A 17,882-nucleotide genomic window follows, 5' to 3' on the forward strand; every position below is an offset into this window, starting at 1 on the left:
GAGGGGCGCCTGGGTGGCTCAGTGGGTTAGGCCTCTGCCTTTGGCTCAGGTCATGATCTCAGGGTCCTGGGATCAAGCCCCACATCAGGGTCTCTGCTCAGCAGGGAGCGCGCTTCCCCCTCTCTCTCTGCCTGCCTCTCTGCCTGCTTGTGATCTCTGTCGGTCAAATAAATAAATAAAATCTTTAAAAAGAAAATAAAAGGTCACCAAAATGAGATGACACCAAATGGCTAAGATTGATAACATCAAATGTTGGCCAGGATTTGGAGCTACTGGATTGCTGGTGGAAGTGTAAATGATAAAATCATTTTGGGGAGAGTTTGGGCAATTTATTATAAACATATATCTGTATGTATAAATGTAACATCTATTTGACGACCATAAATTCAAGTCCTAGGTATTTATCCAAGAGGAATAAAAAAGTCTTAGTGTTGTTCTGAGCAGCTTTATCATAATCGCCACCGCCACTGCCCACCACCCCCCGCCCCAGCCCAGCAAAGTGTTGAAACAGAACAAGTGTTCATCCTTAGGAGAATGGATGAACCATGATGTATCCATAAAATGAAATGTTACTCAGCAATAAAAAGGAACAAGCCACTGATGCATGCAACAACACAGATCAGTCTCAGAAATGGGACAGTGAGTGAAAGAAGTCTCATACAAAAAAAAGAACATACTAAGGATTCTATTTAGATGACATTCTAGAACAGAGGAAACCAATCCATGTAGAAAACATTCAGAAAATGGGTTGCTTCTGCATATGGGGATTGACTGAGAAGGGACATGGCGAGACTTTCTGGGGGTGCTACTACTCTGTTTATAGGGGTTTGGGTTACAGAGACATACACACATGCCAAGACTCAGTGGATGTATACTTAAGATGTGTGTACTTATTGAACTCTAGCATCCTGAATTGTTTAGGGGGAGGTATACTGATGTCTGCAGATTACTCTAAAATGCATCAAAAATAAGGATTGATATACAGCTAGAGTGATAGATTGACAGATATGCAATAAGGCAAGCAGAATAAAATGTTAATGGCTGAATATAGGAGGTGGGTACAGGAAGATCCCTTATAAATACTTTTCTTTTTTTTTCTGTATGAATAATAATAAAAACGTGGGGGGACAAACTGTGTGTGCAATTCAAAGGAAACATAAGCTATGTCTTTGCACCAAACTGGACCCCTGGACCATAAATTCACCTTCGTTCATGTTATTTGAAGAATGAAGGATTGTGAGAGGTTAAGGACAATGTACTGAGCACCCTACATGCTGAAACTGGAAAACGCTCTGGTAGGAGTAGACCTGGAATGTCTCCTGAGCAAGCTCAGACAAAATTATTGCGGAAAAACACTAACAAAGAGGCTGTTGAAAAACCTGTTGGTTTCAACAGAGGGCTGGGGGAGCTCAGTGTTTTACGAAAGCTTCTAGACAAATTGCAGAACCAACCAGAGCCCATGCCTGAGGGGAGTGACCCTCTTTGCCCAGCCACTTTCACAAGATGGAGAGCCAATTAGTGAAGGAAAAAGGCTATTCAACAATGTGAAAACCGAGCTCTTGGCCAACATAAGTCAAATGAGTCGCTCAGAATGGACAAATCTCTCAGTATTGCTTTGTTTTGGAGCCACTGCTCCCCTGGCAACATGGGCCCCGAGATAAATGGGCAGGATAATGGCTGTTTGGAGTCATGATTGCTCTTCTCTGAAATGGCAAGAGCCTCCTCACACAGTGCTAGAATAAAAAGCCTTAGAAAAGAGGAATTTTACTGGTATCTTCTTCTTTTGCCTGTCCAGTTTTGGAATGAAGCGATTCAAATCAAACGAAAGACCCCAGGTTGTGTGGAAATGGCCAATTCCCTGTGCTCCACTCTCGTAGTCAGAGCCCAAGAACTCTCCTGACCTCAGGCCCGCCATCACTCCTCCTGCGCGCATGCTCAGAGCAGCTCTCTGTGGCGAAGGGGCTAACGGGTGGGAACTCCTATTTGCCGACTGCTTCATCTGCTCCAGCATGCTGCTGGATGCTTACCTGGCATTCTTTCGTGTGATACCCACAATAATCCTGCAAGTTAGGTTTGCTCTCCCGTTAGGGGAGGAAAAAGGAGGCTCAGATAAATAAGGAACTTTACTGGGGCTTCCTGGCCAGTAAGTGGTAGAGGTGGGATTATAATACTAACAGCACAAGGTTGCCTGGCTCCAAAGTTGGAGGAGTGGGTGGTAGGATGTACTCACTGGATGGTTCTCAGCGCTCCACCATGGGACCAGCCGTCAGCAACCGGCAAGTGGGAGAAGGACCAAGGAAGACTTTGCTAATAAAACCGAAAAAGCAAGTGGCGGCAACAGGTCCTCCCCTACGGCAACTGCTTCTCTGGTCCCCAGAGTCCAACTTGGAAAAACAAGGATCCCCCTAACAGGGCGACAGACCTTTTACTTTTCAAATGTTTCTCTTTTCCAAAAGAGAGGCTTTTACCTGAACCATAAAAGATAGTGCCGAAGCAATAAAACGATACTCAAAGGCATTATAAGCCAAGGTGGACGGGGCATTATCCATTTCATTAAATTACAAGGCTGGGTGGGAAAGGAAAAGAATATGCAGTGTTCACCTAAATTATTAACTTCATCTGTCAGTGCCCTCATATAATTGCTAGTTGTTTTTGTTTTTGTTTTTCCAGGGCATCTATGATTTCATCATTGCCTAGTTAAGAAAAGTAACCCACAAATAAAGTCATGGAATTCTTTGAATTCTGCTCCATTTCTTCTCAATCTCAGGTATCCCACTGGGTCATTAAGTTGTCAATGAGCGCTGCTCACAACTACCAGGATTTGAGCAAGGTACTGAGTTCCACAAGACCCAACTGAGACAGGACACCATGTAATGAGTTCTTGATCAGCCAATCACTGGAAATGTTTTAGTAACAGTAAAGTGAATTAAATCATCGGTAACATCAGTAAAAGTAAAAATTCCGCATATTTATGAGCCTAATATGCAATCTTACATGCAAAATTACTAGCTTTTCCATTTCTTGGTAGTGGGATGGACCAGGTCGTGGGAATGTGGGGTCGGATTTAAAAACCATTCACTTTTGCCAGGGTGAACTATCGATTTTGGTTGATGTGAGTGACAGAAATGTGGGTATTGATTTTGGAATCGGAAACATTCAAGAGTCACTGTGGACGTCTGGAGAACAACTCTCAATCCTGACAGACAATTCTGTATTCTCAGAGCCCATGGGGGCCTCAACGGACTCTTTTTCCAAAACCATTTCACCCCTGGCAGTCTGAAATGGCATTTGGAATTGGCCAGCACTTTAAATAGAATTTAAAGTGCTGCTGCTGATGGTTAGATAGAAATAATATAGAGAAGGAGTCCACAGTAAGCCATTACTAGGAGCGTAGCAGGGCATGAGGTGAAAGAGGACAGCTGGACGTCCAGCTCCCTGAACTGGAATCCCAGTTTCGTCACTCCCCACCCTGCAACCTTAGCCAATATACAACCTGTTTGAATATCAGTGGTTTTTTTTTACACACAAGCGGGTTGTTGTGTTGTGTGAGAGTAAAGCGAGGTAAAGTGAATAAAGTACTCAGCACAGGGCCAGGACCAAATGCGGAAGCTTGGGAAGGAGCAATAATTACTCTTGTTACCAATAGTAGTCCCCAACACAGCTCCAATATAGTTAATCAGACTAGCCGGCCCGCTGTCCAGCAACCGTCTAAGACTGAGACTAGGCCAAAGTCGAGTGCACTTTGATAGGCAGGGTGGCGCGGTGTGTTTAGAAAAGGGTTCTGGCCAGAGCAGGCAGGCTGGATCAGAGCATCTTATACTTGGGCAGGAGTTTGGGGATCCAGAGGGTACTGAAGAAATCTGGTGCCTGGGAATTACCAGTGTTGCAAAAAAGAAGAAGGTGTGGCCAGTGGCAAATTAACAAAGACCGTCCTATGAAATAAATAGAAGAGGGAAGAAACGTGTATCTTCTGACATAGATGGGTTATATAACACCAGTTCTGCCCTTTCCTGCTTCCACAGATCCAGATGCAGCCCTACCAGGAGGAACCAGGGGATATCTGGAGGAAAATGGCTATGACATGTGGTTGACAGCCCGAGAGCCCTGTCTTGTCGAGGAACCCGAAGCATAGAGAGAGAAGGTAATTTGAGCAAGATCGCATAGACAGCAAGGCCTGGTGTTCAGACTTGATCCTAAGTGTTCTCTTGCTGCTGTAATGAGCAGGTTTCCAAACCCTCAGTCTTTTCTGAACCTTGAACTTTCCCTTGTTATGGGTTAAGGGAAGTAAGAATCACGGTACAGATGAGCTCCACCTTCCAGAGTCAGCAAACAGTCAGTCCAGATTATCTTGGCGAATTCCTTTGTTAAGTGTCCATGGCAGAGGCCAAAATACCGATTCTCTGATAAGTCCAACATAGCTGATTTTTCCTCACTTATTGACAAAGATCCTTATTCAAAGCACAGATGCTGCCATTCCACTGTCTGCTCCTTTCCTTGATTGATCTGGCCAGTGTTTGGAGTCACCAATACTTTGCTCCAGCTCTGGCTTAGGCTGTGTGGCTAGGCACGACTTCCACTCTCCAAGCCAGAAACAACCCGCTCCCACCCAGTTGCACAAGCAGATGGTGGGGACAGGTCCGACTACTGTGGATTTTTATTTCATAGCTAGATTTCCACCTAAGAGAACATTCTCGCTATTCAAATCTGTACCTTGAGGCACATCTCGAGGAAATGCTACTAATCAGGAAAAAGGTACTGGGGCAGGAGCAGTGCTGGGCCCTGGGACAGCACTGGAACAGCAGAAAATGGTCATCCAAACTTTTCCACTAACTGGACTGTCTGCCTCTCAGTGCAGATCTATGAAAATTGAATGGAATTGTGTTGGGAAGAGCAGAGTTTTTGCATTTGAAACTGATGAAAAAAATGACAGTGCTGTTGGGTGCCCAGGATATGCACTATTTATCTGGGCAGCCACTGAAATACCTGGATAATTTTAGAAGCAAGTGTGGTTAATGGAGGAGCAGAAAGCATTCCATTTGTACCACTTCTGCATTGCCAATTATGTTAAAAAATTTTCTGAATTAAGATTACTGGCCAAGTAAAACAGAAACTCTTAACACTGTGAAGATGAAATCCTAAACAACACTCAGTTAATGCTAGATTAAGTATCTCTTTGTGAGAAATCACTATTACATTCTTTGCAAGCTGTTTAAAATTCTTTGGAGTTCCAAGCCAGTACAAGTGATGCCAAACATAGACATCCCTTCTCCCTCCCACGGGAAAAAAAAAAAAAAAAAGACGGGAGGGAGTACAAAGAAATGATCCATATAGAGGTAAATTTTAGATAGCAAAAGGGATTGAAGATAGCACAGAAACTAACTTTAAATATTGTTTCAAGTTCTAGGCAGTTCAGAGACAATAGTCAATAGTTTACAAATATGAGCGCTGTAGGTATCTCTTAAAAGAATCTAGGGCCAAGATTATTCAGGATATTTCAGAGGGAAATAGACCTCCTATTAGGCTTTCAGGCTCCTACAGATCCCTTCTACCTGAAGATTACAGACAAAACAATTCTGATGTATTTTTTTATTGAGGTGGTGTATACTTCGCAAACAAAAAATGCACTCATTTTTAAGTGCACCAGTCAATGAATTTGGACAGCTTGTGCACCAGCGTACCCATCCAAACAAACTAGATATTCCCACTGGCCTAGAAAGTCTCCTTATGTCCCTTCTCAGTGCAGGTTCCCCGCACAAGTGGCGGTGTCTCCTCCATCCCATTTCTATCACCATAGACTCATTTTGCCTGCTCTAGAACCTGACCAAGTTGGAACTTGACAGTTAAGCATCTCTGTTCATTTGGCTTCTTTCACTCGGCATGGTGGTTTTGAGATTTGTCCACATTCCTTAATCCTTGCAGCCTTACCTTGTTGTAGATAGCCCTATCTCCATTTTACATTAGTAGACTGAATCTCAGAAAAGTGCAGAGATTGGCGGCAAGGTCACTTAGCTGCGCAGGGCCGGAATTTAGGTCCTGGGCACGCCTAGTCTAATGGTAAAGACACTGAGTTTTAAAATCCCATCTCGGTCTCCCCCGACCCATCCCCAGACCCTTCCCCCGCCCGCTGCCCCACCCCGAATGGATGGAGAAAAAGCCAAATCACCAGAGATGGCTCAGGATTCGAGCAGAGAGGCTCCTCCACTTTAGAAAGGCCTGTACGGAGGAGACATTTTAAAAACATAAAATAGAGTTCAGAATAAACTTTTTAAGATTCAAGAGGGGGAGAACGGGAGACAGTTTCCTAGCAGGTGACTGTTGGACAACGTGAGAAGTACTGTAAGATGAAATAAAAATGCGGCACAACTGTTGGTCATGCTGGTATTAAAAGTAGTAAGATGTTGATGATTTAGGCCTCCGAAGGCTCCTTTACACGCGTCGCTATTATGCAGCTCAGCTGTGGGGACCTGCTGTTTGAAAGGCAGGAGAGTGGAACATCCCGTGAGAGCACCTGGGCTCTTTATCATTACGGATAAGCCCGCTACTCCCTATTTTATTATGCTGCCTTTAAAAAGGAGATAATGCAAGTACGGTTAATTTGCTTCTCTTCTTTATCTGTCCGGTGTCGTGACCCCTGGCGGCTTTGTCCCACGAGATTTGTTTTGCAACCCCAAAAGAAGCCCACAAGAAGCTCTCCCTAAAAATTCCATTAATAACCTCTTTCAGCGCGTATAGGTTGCAGGGTCTGGAACTAAGAATGTTTTAATCTGTTCGGCAAAACAATGTCTCATAATGATGTACAAGACTATTGCTGCACTGATGAAGAATCATACATAATTCAGCACCTTTCACTTGGCACCACTGTGATGTCCTCATTAGCCGTGGCTCACAGTGTCTGTCAGATGGTGTCCATGCGAACGCAGGCATTATATTGTCTTTGAGATGTGCAGCTGCTTCCATGACACTGCCAGTATATAAAAACATGACGCCGGTTTGTTTTATTTAGTGCTCAACCTTCCAGTTTGTAAAAACAAGGCTGACACAGAGCCTGACATGAGGCAGGGAAAATAATTAGCTCTCATTTTCTCAGCCTTCTATTTCCTTCTCCCCGCTGTGTTCTCTTTCCACTAAACCACCACATGTCAGTCGGAATGGGAGGCAATTAGCGGGCTCATTTCAGTCCCCACAACTGTGCTGAAAAGAAAGTATTTATGATGGCACAATGAACAGCTGAAAGATTAAATAACATTTGCCTTTTGAAAAGAAAATGACTTCTAGCTAAATGGGCAATTTTTGATTATTCTCAAACAAGCTTAGAGTAGTTGGTTTTTAAAATACAAGAAAGGAAAATGAGTCATTTTTAGGTGAAAGAATCAAATAAAACTTGACACAGTAATGCAAATAACTGATGTTTTATTGCAAAATATGTAAATGCGTTATACCCTTAACAATGGCTTGTGTCTAAGGTCAGGGCGGATTGGTGCCAACTAGACACCAGTAGAGATAAGGTTGTTATATTGCCTTTTGGGGGCTTGTTATTGGAGTGATGTACGAAAAAGGGACTTTAGGGATGATGTTAAAATAAAGTGAAGGAAATCAAGTGAGACATACTTTCATATGATGCATTCCATACTTGACTACCTGAAATGGTTCAGATGTTAGCTGACATGTTTGGAAAGGGCTTTTTCATTTTAGGGTTTGTTTGTTTGTTTCTCAATACAATTGGAAGGTACTAGGTATTCATCTTGGGGGAAAAAAATAAGTCTTGCTATTGATTTTTGACTAATTAATCTATTCTCAAGACTGGATTTCTTAACCAATATAGAAGGTGTTCTAGCTTACCTAATTACTGCGTAAGGTTTTTTAAATGCTGGTAAATGGGCTGCAAATTGACTTTTATCCAGGACACTCAAAATATAAAAACAGTTCTTCTGACTGCTAACTTCTCCCCCTTTTCCATGACTTCAGAGGTGATGCCCAAAAGTATGACTTTTGTAAAAAAACAAAACAAAACAAAAAACCAAAACAACAACACTGGTCTGGTTAGTAGGTGGCGTTTACCATTTGAGCTGTTCTCAGCCCAAATCCTGATGTCCAGGATTGATATGGTTGTCGTACATCTTTGCATTTCCAATGAAGTGCTTTCAATTTCATTTCAAATTATCAGTCCCTGTTATAGTTGATTATTTTCAAGACCTAATTTTTGGTTCAGAAAACACAAGCCATTGTGAGTTATCAAGGTCACCTCTCTGCAGTGATCCTCGATGGCTTTGCTTCTAAAAGCAAAGATGTCCTCTCTTAGGAACAACTGTGCCTGTCATCATGGAATCAACAACCATAACTGTTGGAACACTTGAAAAAGACAATCACAGACTTAAATTTTGTTTCTCTATCTCCATAAGCCTACTCTCACCCATTACAGACCCAAATCCTGATTTTTAGTCAGTGTATCCATATGAACCAATGGCCACCCAAGGAAATCTGAGCCAACTATGGATTCACTAGGAAATTGGAGCTCTCTGTGAGCTCATTACACATATTATTACAGCTGGAAACCGACAATAATGTGTTTGTTACCTGGTGAAACCCATGCTTTATCCCATATACTTCCTTGCTGTTTACTTTCTCAAAAGGAATCCGGGGTCTTGATTAAGAAGGCCACAAGTGATCCAGCTGTGTGCTGGAGCTCCCCTCATGAGCTGGTCACTCACACCTTCTTTCCAACTTCAAGTTCAGGGGCATCAGATCGGTAACTTGAAATTGGCCACGGTGAAAATATTTGTACCATAGAGATCTCCAAACACTACCAAGTCAGGGCTGTTTTCTCCCATTGGTAGACATTTTCTGCTGTGCCATTTCTACATGTGACTAACAGTCCATTGGCAAGTATGGACTAAGCGGTTCCGCTCTGGATCTATAGGCAGTGGCCTGACCCGTTTCAGGAAGTGTTGCCCCATGGCGATTAGAAACATGCAGCAAGTCACACAGCCCTATTCCGAGCTGCACTTGCTCCTTCGCAGTCAACTACAAGTTCTGTTTCTTATAGAACCCTGACCCTGCAGGCTGATACACTGAGGCACACCAAAACGTATGTCTACATGTCTATGTTTTTCCCTGGAAAAACAGTTGATCATGGGAAATAAACTTCCTTACACTGCATTTGTAATAAATGCAAGATATATCAAAGTAAAGCACTGCATGTAGAGGTTCTGAAATTTACAAAGAACGTTGGCTTTTTACTTCCTTACAAAATCCTTTTCTTTGTGCCCTGTTATTTTATTCATGTTTATCTATCCATTTAAAAAATTATACAATAGAGGAAAAAACCCTATTTGACAGTTTCTTGATATTTACAGTACTCTGAGAAAGGGCCTGGAGATTCAATTAAGTTTATTAAATGCAACATTTTATACATGATCCTAAAAAGCACAATAGTAGGTGGCAAGTATTTGTAAAAAGCAGGGCTTCTAACCTCCAGGTGAAACCACCAGAGAAGGAGAATTATTGACTGAATTGCTTCTGCTGAGGTGTGGGAGAAGGGGCCCACGTGCTGCCTGTGCTGTGTGCAGAAGGAGCCAAAGAGGCAGGGTGAACGGAAAAAGGCTTCTGCTCTGATGGGGACCTCTATTCCGCTTCCACACCTTCAGAATGTTTCTCTTATTTTCTCTTCTTCATTCACTTGCTCCTTCAGAATTCCGCTCCACAGAAAATCGGAAGTCATGGTCCTCTGGTAGGAAGACCCGGGGTCCAGAAGCCTGTCTCTCTCTCGGGGTCCGTGGGAGCCTGGGTGTGGCTTACCAGGCTCCTCCCCTGATTGTGGTGGTCGTCTACTCAGACCCACAGGTTTGTTTCTGTGCCTCGCTGGGGAGATGAGGGAATTAGGACTCGAGGGGCAAAGCCGGTGACTGTCCGGCATGCACAAGGAATGCGCAACTCTCTAGATAGTTCCTTCGTAACCCAGCTTTTGAATTTTTATGACACAGTCTCAGAAAGTTTCTTGGTGAGAAAACTGCTGGGTGATTTGATAGTTTATTCCTGGGCAATTTGAGAATCAATATCCTTGACTGGCGAGTTTATATGAGATATAATAATAAACTCCATGGAGCTTACTATGTCGTAAAAAAAAAGGGTGGTTGCCACCCTGGAGGGGGCGGCTCAGGGAGCTGTCTGAGATCCTGGAAGCCTTCTTCCTTTTGTGCCAAGTCAAAGGCCTTAGATTACAAAAATGCAAGGCATTTCTCACACAAAATAAAAAGTGGTAATTTAGTATTAGGTGATCCCCCCCCCCCAAATTATCTTTTTACCCATATGCCGATTTGAGGGGACAATGATACTTTCCAGAAAGGGGAGTATGACACAGTGGTTGAGTCCTCCGACTGGCCCGGCCCCTCACTAGGAGGGTCTCTGGGTAGGGAATTTTACCTTACTCGTCCTCAGTTCCTTCTGGACATGATCTAGGGATGACATTCCCTGGGATGGTGGCTTATAATAATTACATGAGAAAAATGTTCATAAAGCACTTACCACACTGTCTGGCAGAGGTGTGAAATAATCATTATCAAACATTTCCAGCCTGAGCACAGGAAAATTTTGAGCTGAGAAAGACCCTGTTTCCGCCAATTCCACTGTCATAACTTCAGCGTTGCCACAACATATAGCATTATTTAAATTACTAATTTACTTTTTAGAAATAGGTCAAAAACAGTAGGAAAACCCATTCTAACTTATTGTCAGTTTAAATTGCCAGTGAAACCTTTGGTCCGAGATCTTACCTTCCCTCCCATTTTACCTCACAAAGCAAAGAAAAAAGCCTATTTCATTTGTGTGCAGATTCTCAAAGTCTGTATGGGGCTTTTAGCTTGCCGAGGTCCTGCCCTTCAGAGGGTGTGGCAGGAAAGACGGACCACAGCAAGGCCTCACGCAGTGGCACTGGGCCACTCTCGCCGGCATACAGCCACTCAAATGTGAATGGCTTTCCTCAGTTGAGCAAATCAACCTCACTTTTGTGCCAGAATCCATCTGGTTGTAAAATGAAGCTAAAAAAAGAAAATGCGGCTAAAAAAAGGAATTGTATCTGAATCCTTAGAACAAAAGGCTGACAGGTCTTAAAACAAAAGGCTTTCTCCTCTACATGTATTTGTCTTTTTGTGTCCAAGGTCATATTTTCTTTCTCCCCTCCTAATAGGCCAGTTCCTGAAACAACATACCAATTTTAAGTGGTTGTTGAGCTGGTGGGGCTTCTTAGAGGCAATGGGAAAATGTAGCTACTATTTTCATGATAAAGTCACTGTCCTATGATTCCCAGTGGCTGTAGTTAGAATGCATCTTTTGCTTTGTTTGTAAAAGAAAAGGTGAAATGGTCAAGCAGATCCCCTGCTGTGCAAACGCAGGTTTGGACAGAACTCGCAGAATGCTTAGTGTCCTCTTGCAACCTATCCTAGTCATGGAAAGGCTTCACCTTTTCTGGGAGGATGGGTTTATGAGAACTCAGTTGACTGGGATTTTGAGGATGTCTTTTTTTTTTTGGCTTCTACCTTTAAAAGTCAAGGTAACAAACAAACAAACAAACAAAAACCAGTCTAGGTAACGGGGTTTTCATGTGGGGAACTGGAATTTCAATTCAAAGCACATTTTTGGGAAAACGTTTCATAATGCTGGGGTATAGACCAGATAGCATAACTGGGTAGCTTAGAACTGGACAGTAACTTATTCTAGGAGTATTTTATGAAAATTTACAGATGGTTTAACTCTCTTGCATCATGTATGAGAGCTAGCACATGTTTAAGAAGAAAGTAACAATGAAGATGTCATTCCTAGTCTGAGCTCTTTCCTCCCCTCACCTGAGGCGGCCCGCACATTTCCTCTTGCTCCCTGTTTCCTGATCGCTGATGATAATACTGTTCCTTATGCGTCTCACAGAAATGCCAGGAAGATACATGAGATGACATCTATGAAATAACCTGACCACTTTAGAATGAAGTACTCTCTCTAAAGCATAAGCTTTAAATACTATAGTCAGGAAATAATTTGCAAATGACCGTGAACCTCTTCAAGCCTTGTTTCAAAACTCACCCCTTCCAAAAAAGCTTTCCCTGGTTGACCTCACCCATTCCAGTCACTTCTTAATACTTTAGCACCATGGCACTACATCCACATCGTACGTCTCACTCTTGACTGATTACATCATAACCTTCTCTGACCAGCTCCCCACACCAGAAGCCTCGGCACTGTCCTGACTCCTCCCTGTCCCCCACCCCATTTCCAGCAGATGACCCAAGCTGATCAGTTCCATCTCAGAGTCCGTAGACTCTTGGCCCTTCCATGGCATGGCCATCGCCTCCTCTCCTCATCCCCTTTCACCTGGTTGTTTGCATCTGTCTCGCTCCTAGTCTTTCTCACGGTAGCCTGGTCCTCTCCCGTTCCTCCTCCCCTGTGCTTTCCAGAGAGCTTTTAAAAACAGAAATCTGATCCCATCTACTCCCTGCTTAAAACTCTTCAAACGCCTTGGTTTAGCACCTGGGATAGTTCTCACTGGTTGCCAGCCACTCTTCTGGCCTTCTCTGGCCCTCTTGCATAGAGCAGGTCCTCAGTAAATGTCTGCTGAATGCACAGTTGAACTTATTAGTCTGTAGGCATGATCAAGTATCAGCCGCCTGACAAAAACTGCAGTGACGTTAGGCCTTGTGAAAACCTCTGGCTCAAGAAGTCTGCACTCTTGAGGCCCAAAACAGACCAGTGGTGGTCTCCAGGATCATTTATACCATCCAAGTTTTTACAAAAAGATGGATTTTTTGTTTTCCACATTAACAAGTCATTTCTTTGTTAACCGAAAATGATTTTCTTGGTTGAGACGGCTTTGACAAGTCTCTCTCAAGAAAATTCTTCCCTCTTCTTTTACTATCTACAAGCCATAAGATGGTCTAAAGAAAGTCTTGAGTGCCTTGGAGTTGAGGATATCAAAGAAGGCAGGATAAAGTATGTAATTTGTGTACCATCAGATGGACTTGGGAGTGCCCACAGTTTACAGAATCTCTGGGTGAGAAGGGCTCCTGGTTGTTGGAGAGAGGATCTGCCTCTCCCAGCCTGCTTTCTGTAGCTGCTGCTAAGGACAGGAATGAACAGTGACCCACTCGCGGAAAGAAAGGAAAGTGTTTGCATACAAGAAACCTGGAGTCAGAGCAACTTTCACTCAGCCGGCTTCTGTGGCCAAACAACGGAGAAGAAGATTTCCATTCAGCAGAAGCATGAGTAGACCTGCAGGTACAGGCGGGACGCTCTGTCCAATGTCTAGCGAGTTTATCTTTGGAAGCCCTGGGTGACACTCATGCCCTCCCAACCATTTCCAGTCACTCCCAAATGCTGGTTTCAGGAATGGCCTGGTATAAGCGAGTTATGATCAGTGGCAGGCTGTGAGCCACCTGCACGAGCCCCACGAGGGCTGGGGTTGTAAGAAGCTGTACGCATAAGGTCTCCTGTCTGCCTCAAGGGAAAGGCACAGATGGCACAGGAGGTAAGAGCTTGGTTCTAGGGTCCCAGAGGTCTGTGTTCAAATCCTAATTCGCTGCTTGCTAGCCCGGGAATCCTGGGGTAAGTCATTGACCTTACAGAGCCTCAGGTCCCTCATTGGTAACATGGGGGGAAGCAGCATCTACACCACAGCATCTTCACCCCAGTACCATATGCCTGGAACACAGTAAGTGGTCAATGAGTAGCAGTTACCGTCATGACTGCCTCTGCACAGTAATCCAAAATACCTTAGACCTATGGTGATGCCAGTTCACCTGCCACCTGGGTCAAATAACTGTGCCACATTCTAAAATTAACATACAGGGAGAGAGCCTGACTGAATCAGAGTGCTGGCCAAATGCTCTGCTGTCCTATTTCCAGCTGATAACTTGGGTTTCCATATTGCTTATAGTTCGACTCCGGGTGTCGTCTCACTCTCAGCATTCTAAAACAGACGCAGGAAGATGGGATTCTCGAAGCCCAGCAGCATGAACAACCACTCGGATATGCCCCCACCCCCACCCCACCCCACCCCACGCTTTGCTGTGAGTTTCCTTGGTGGTTTCGGTGGCCTCACACAAGACTCTTCGCTGAACAAGGGTAAGATTCCCAGACTGGAATAGGTGGCTGGCAGCTTTTCAACCAAATTCCATTTTATGAAGCCTGTGAATTTACTCAGAATTGAGGTGTTGGCTGATTGGGGGCAGGTGAGAGGTGTATGAAATCATAGAGTTCCAAGAGGGAAAAAGAGTAGATTAGACTGAAATTCATCCAAAGGATTTAAAATATGATTTACCTGTGGGCCGGTTCCTGGTTTCAAGTGAAAACCAAAAACAAGTTCAAGGTTCACAATTTTTTCCTCATTTTCTTTAGGTTCATCTACTGAGTCCTAAAACAGAAAAACCCAGCACTATTTATTCCAGACGGATGCTGTGTTTTTACTTTTCCTTCTCATATAAAAGAGATGGTTTTTCAGCACTAGTGTTTCCATTTTAACCTTCTGATTCCCATTTGGTTATTTTGGATTAAGCTCCAAATTCCAATTACTTAAAGCAAGAAAAAAGACACCGTAAGCCTTTGAGAGCATTTCCACATGATTCATCTCACACGCCACAAATTGAATGTCACCATCTCACAAGGTTTTACAATGCCTCTTGCACTGTGCAGTTTTACCCTAGAAATGCACTTAACACCTGAAGGTACGCTAGGAGATGGAGAGTTTCTTAACACTCAAGATGTCTGGAAGCTATTCCCAGAGAGGGGCTATGTGCCTGCTGGAGCAGATGACAATGAAGGGCCAAGCGGAGGAATAGAATGAACCTCCAGGAGCTCAGAGATGGAAAACCACAGTGAGTGAGTGAGTGAGTGAGCGGAGTTCTGTGTATTAACTGCAAATACCTACTAATTGTATAACAAAATGGGCCATCCGCCTTTAGACTATATTCAAAATAATGTGTCAAAGATGCTAACATATCATTCAGACAATACCCCCCCACTATAACCTGCCCCCCCCCCCCAGGGCTAGCGATAATCTAGAGCCCCAGCGTGTGAATTCCTTTAGTGACTTACGTGTGGGACAAAGGTCTCCAGAGACAGGTGGGAGGCCACTGCACTAATCTATAGTGTTAATACTTACCTCCCCTTACCACTAAGGGATCATGTGTTGTTCTTATCATGAATATGTTGTTAATATTTCAACTTACAGGAATCAAGCCTGTTCAATTTATGCACATGCTACTCTTCACTCAAAGGGCCTTTTGTTGGACAGATAATGATTAAATTTCCCTTCAAACAACAGTTCCCGACATTGGCAAATCTAGGTGTGGATGTGGCAGGTGCATATATCAATAAAATAGCACATTCTCAGTAGAAAAAAAAATCTTACCTTAATTAGTGGTGGGAAGTGAAACAAGTTTAGGTAATCGTAGGTTAATTTCTCAATGGCTGACTGTAAAAAAACAAACAAACAAACAAACAAACAGAAAACAAAAAAGAAACACATGACTTTATTAATGATCCGATAGTGCCACAAGAGGATTAAAATTATTGTGCATCTATAAAGGCAATCTTTATTTATGTAGCCCATAAAATATCTTGGGGATGTTATTGCCCACCATCGATGGAGACTAAAAGTGATGGTTCAAAGTATTATAGGTAGTTTGTCATTATTTAATGGAACAGGAAGTTATTTTAAAGATGGGAAATCTCAGACCATTCTTCAAATCCTGGTAGAGAGTCTACTTGTGACAAGTTCATGTTCTGGTGTATGGAGTGCACTTGTCGCCCTCAGTAACTACGGGAAAAACGACAAAGAACATGAATATATAACCAGAGACTCCTCAAGGCTGAAATCTCACGGAAGGATTTACTGCATCGTAAGGGCTATGCTCTGGGTGTGTGTCTAGCACTCCTTCCCCCAATGAAGCACAAAGAACTCTTAAAGGAAAGGAGGACAATTTAAATCACGATTTTTTTTTTTTTTATACTCATCAGGTATAATCCAGCTCTTCTGTGAACTGAACGTATCACATAGAGAGTAAAAAAAAAAAGTGCCAATGTGAGAAAAATTAGATGCCTTTTTCAAAGCGAAGTGAAAGCTGTTGACACTTGACAATGTAATGAGCACTTAGGGATGTTCAGCCCTGTTCCTTCCACACAGCCCCTCCACGTGAAGGCTTCCGGGCACAGGGAGAAGGATGCTGAGCCGGGCTGAGAGGGACAACTGCGGGGCAAAAGGGTAGGCAGAAGAACCGTTCGCTTTCATGACCCACAATTTAAGGGCTGAGAGTCTCTCTGAGAAAGTACGCAGACCTGACTGTGCTTTCCTTAGTGAAAGAGCAGAGAGTGGCCAGCACAGAGTGAGTGAGTGTGTGTGTGTGTTTGTGTGTGTGTGTGTGTGTATAACACGTCTGACCGGTACCAGGAGGGCTCCTTTAGTCTGGAGGTAGTCACCTGGTGTCCTAGCCTCAGAGGCCCAGCTCAAAGCACTATTTAATCCTCGTATCTCCATGAGTGGATACCAGAGCACCCAGAGCAAGCTTCCAACATCCCTTCCCTTTAACCTTTCTCTGTCATAGAAGCTTATTTGTTAGACATACCCATGACCCCGCTGAGTTTAGTGGAGCGTCACATGTTGGCCGAGCCCCCCATGCATGGCCAGTAACACATCCATGCTTTGGGCATTTAGGCGGACTTCTGCGACTCCCCTCTCTGGAGAGTCTTCATGTCCATATGCCTTCTCATCCTTGAGTTCCACGGCGGTCTGGGGTATCCCCATGGATAACTGGCCTGCTCCTTTAGGAGCTCAAGGCAGACACTCTACTTCACGAGCCAGGTACACTGCCCTGACCCCCTCCTGACTTTTTCTCTCTGTGTGTGTTTCTTGGCTTCTCTGCAGCATTAGACTATGCTTTTATAAAGCTTTCGACCTTTGGTGTCTGTGACACCATTCTCTCCTCCTCTTCCTACTTCCTGGGTGGGCATCCCTCTTGTCCTCCTGCCCAGGTTCCTGTGACCTCTCCTTGCCACAGCCTTCCTTCCTGAAGGCACATGGACCATCAGACAGAGACAGCATCCCAGCCTAAGACTATGTGGTCGGGCGTGTACGTGCAGCTGTGCTTTCCTTTTTATTTATCAAGGTGAAATTCACTATCATTAAATTAACCATTTTGAAGTGTGCTCCATCAGCAGTGTTTTGTAGCTTCCCTGTGCTGTGCAGTCCTCCCTTCTGTCTAGTTCCAAAATGTCTGGGGACCCTGTGCTCATTCATAGTCACTCCCCATTCCCTCCTCCACCCAGTCCCTGGCAACCACTAGTCGATTTTCCGTCTCGATGAATTTACCTATTTTCTGGATATTTCACATAAATGGAATCCTACAACATGTGGCCTTTGGTGACCTTCACCCCACAGGGCAGTTTTGAGGTCATTCATTCCATGTCGCAGTGTGTGTTCACTATGCTCTGCTCCTCGAGCATGCAAACCGATCTCTTCCCCATGGAATCCTTCCTTTCTCTGTTCCCATTTTCATGACACCAGCTAGGCCTTATTATTTTGTGTCATAACCTCTGAACTGGTCTTTCAAAATCCAGCCTCTCCTTTCTAATCTACTCCACAACTTCCAGAAGCAAAGTTTTAAAACATGTCAGATCTCAAAACTTCCAGTACTCCCCAGAGCGGGTCAAACGCCAGACCCCTGGCCGGAAGCCCTGAGCTGTCTAGGGTCTGGGCTTGCCTCCCCCTGGCTTCTGGGGCCTGAGGCCTCCCCAACCAAGTGAGGCTTCCATCAGACAGAGTCCCCTCTTACTCTTTGCATCAGACCTGTTTTTTTCTGTTCCCTTATACTCTCTTCTGTATCTTTCTCTCTTAACTCCTTATTCTG

The 17,882-nt window shown here is 43.9% G+C and overlaps 1 protein-coding gene across 4 annotated transcripts in view; it reads right to left on the reverse strand.

The window, feature by feature from the left end:
- The window catches only part of MAP3K20 (mitogen-activated protein kinase kinase kinase 20), a 179,032-nt gene that overhangs the window by 12,345 nt on the left and 148,805 nt on the right, over nt 1-17,882 (reverse strand). For all 4 annotated transcript variants that reach the window (XM_059167018.1, XM_059167015.1, XM_059167016.1 and 1 more), the window contains 2 exons: nt 15,389-15,451; nt 14,300-14,392 (listed from right to left, as the gene is read on the reverse strand). In XM_059167018.1, coding sequence (XP_059023001.1) covers nt 14,300-14,392; nt 15,389-15,451 — 156 coding nt within the window. The remainder of the gene's footprint in view (nt 1-14,299; nt 14,393-15,388; nt 15,452-17,882) is intronic.

The sequence above is a fragment of the Mustela lutreola genome, chromosome 3 (assembly GCF_030435805.1).
Source record: "Mustela lutreola isolate mMusLut2 chromosome 3, mMusLut2.pri, whole genome shotgun sequence".
Taxonomy (NCBI): Eukaryota; Metazoa; Chordata; class Mammalia; order Carnivora; family Mustelidae; genus Mustela; species Mustela lutreola.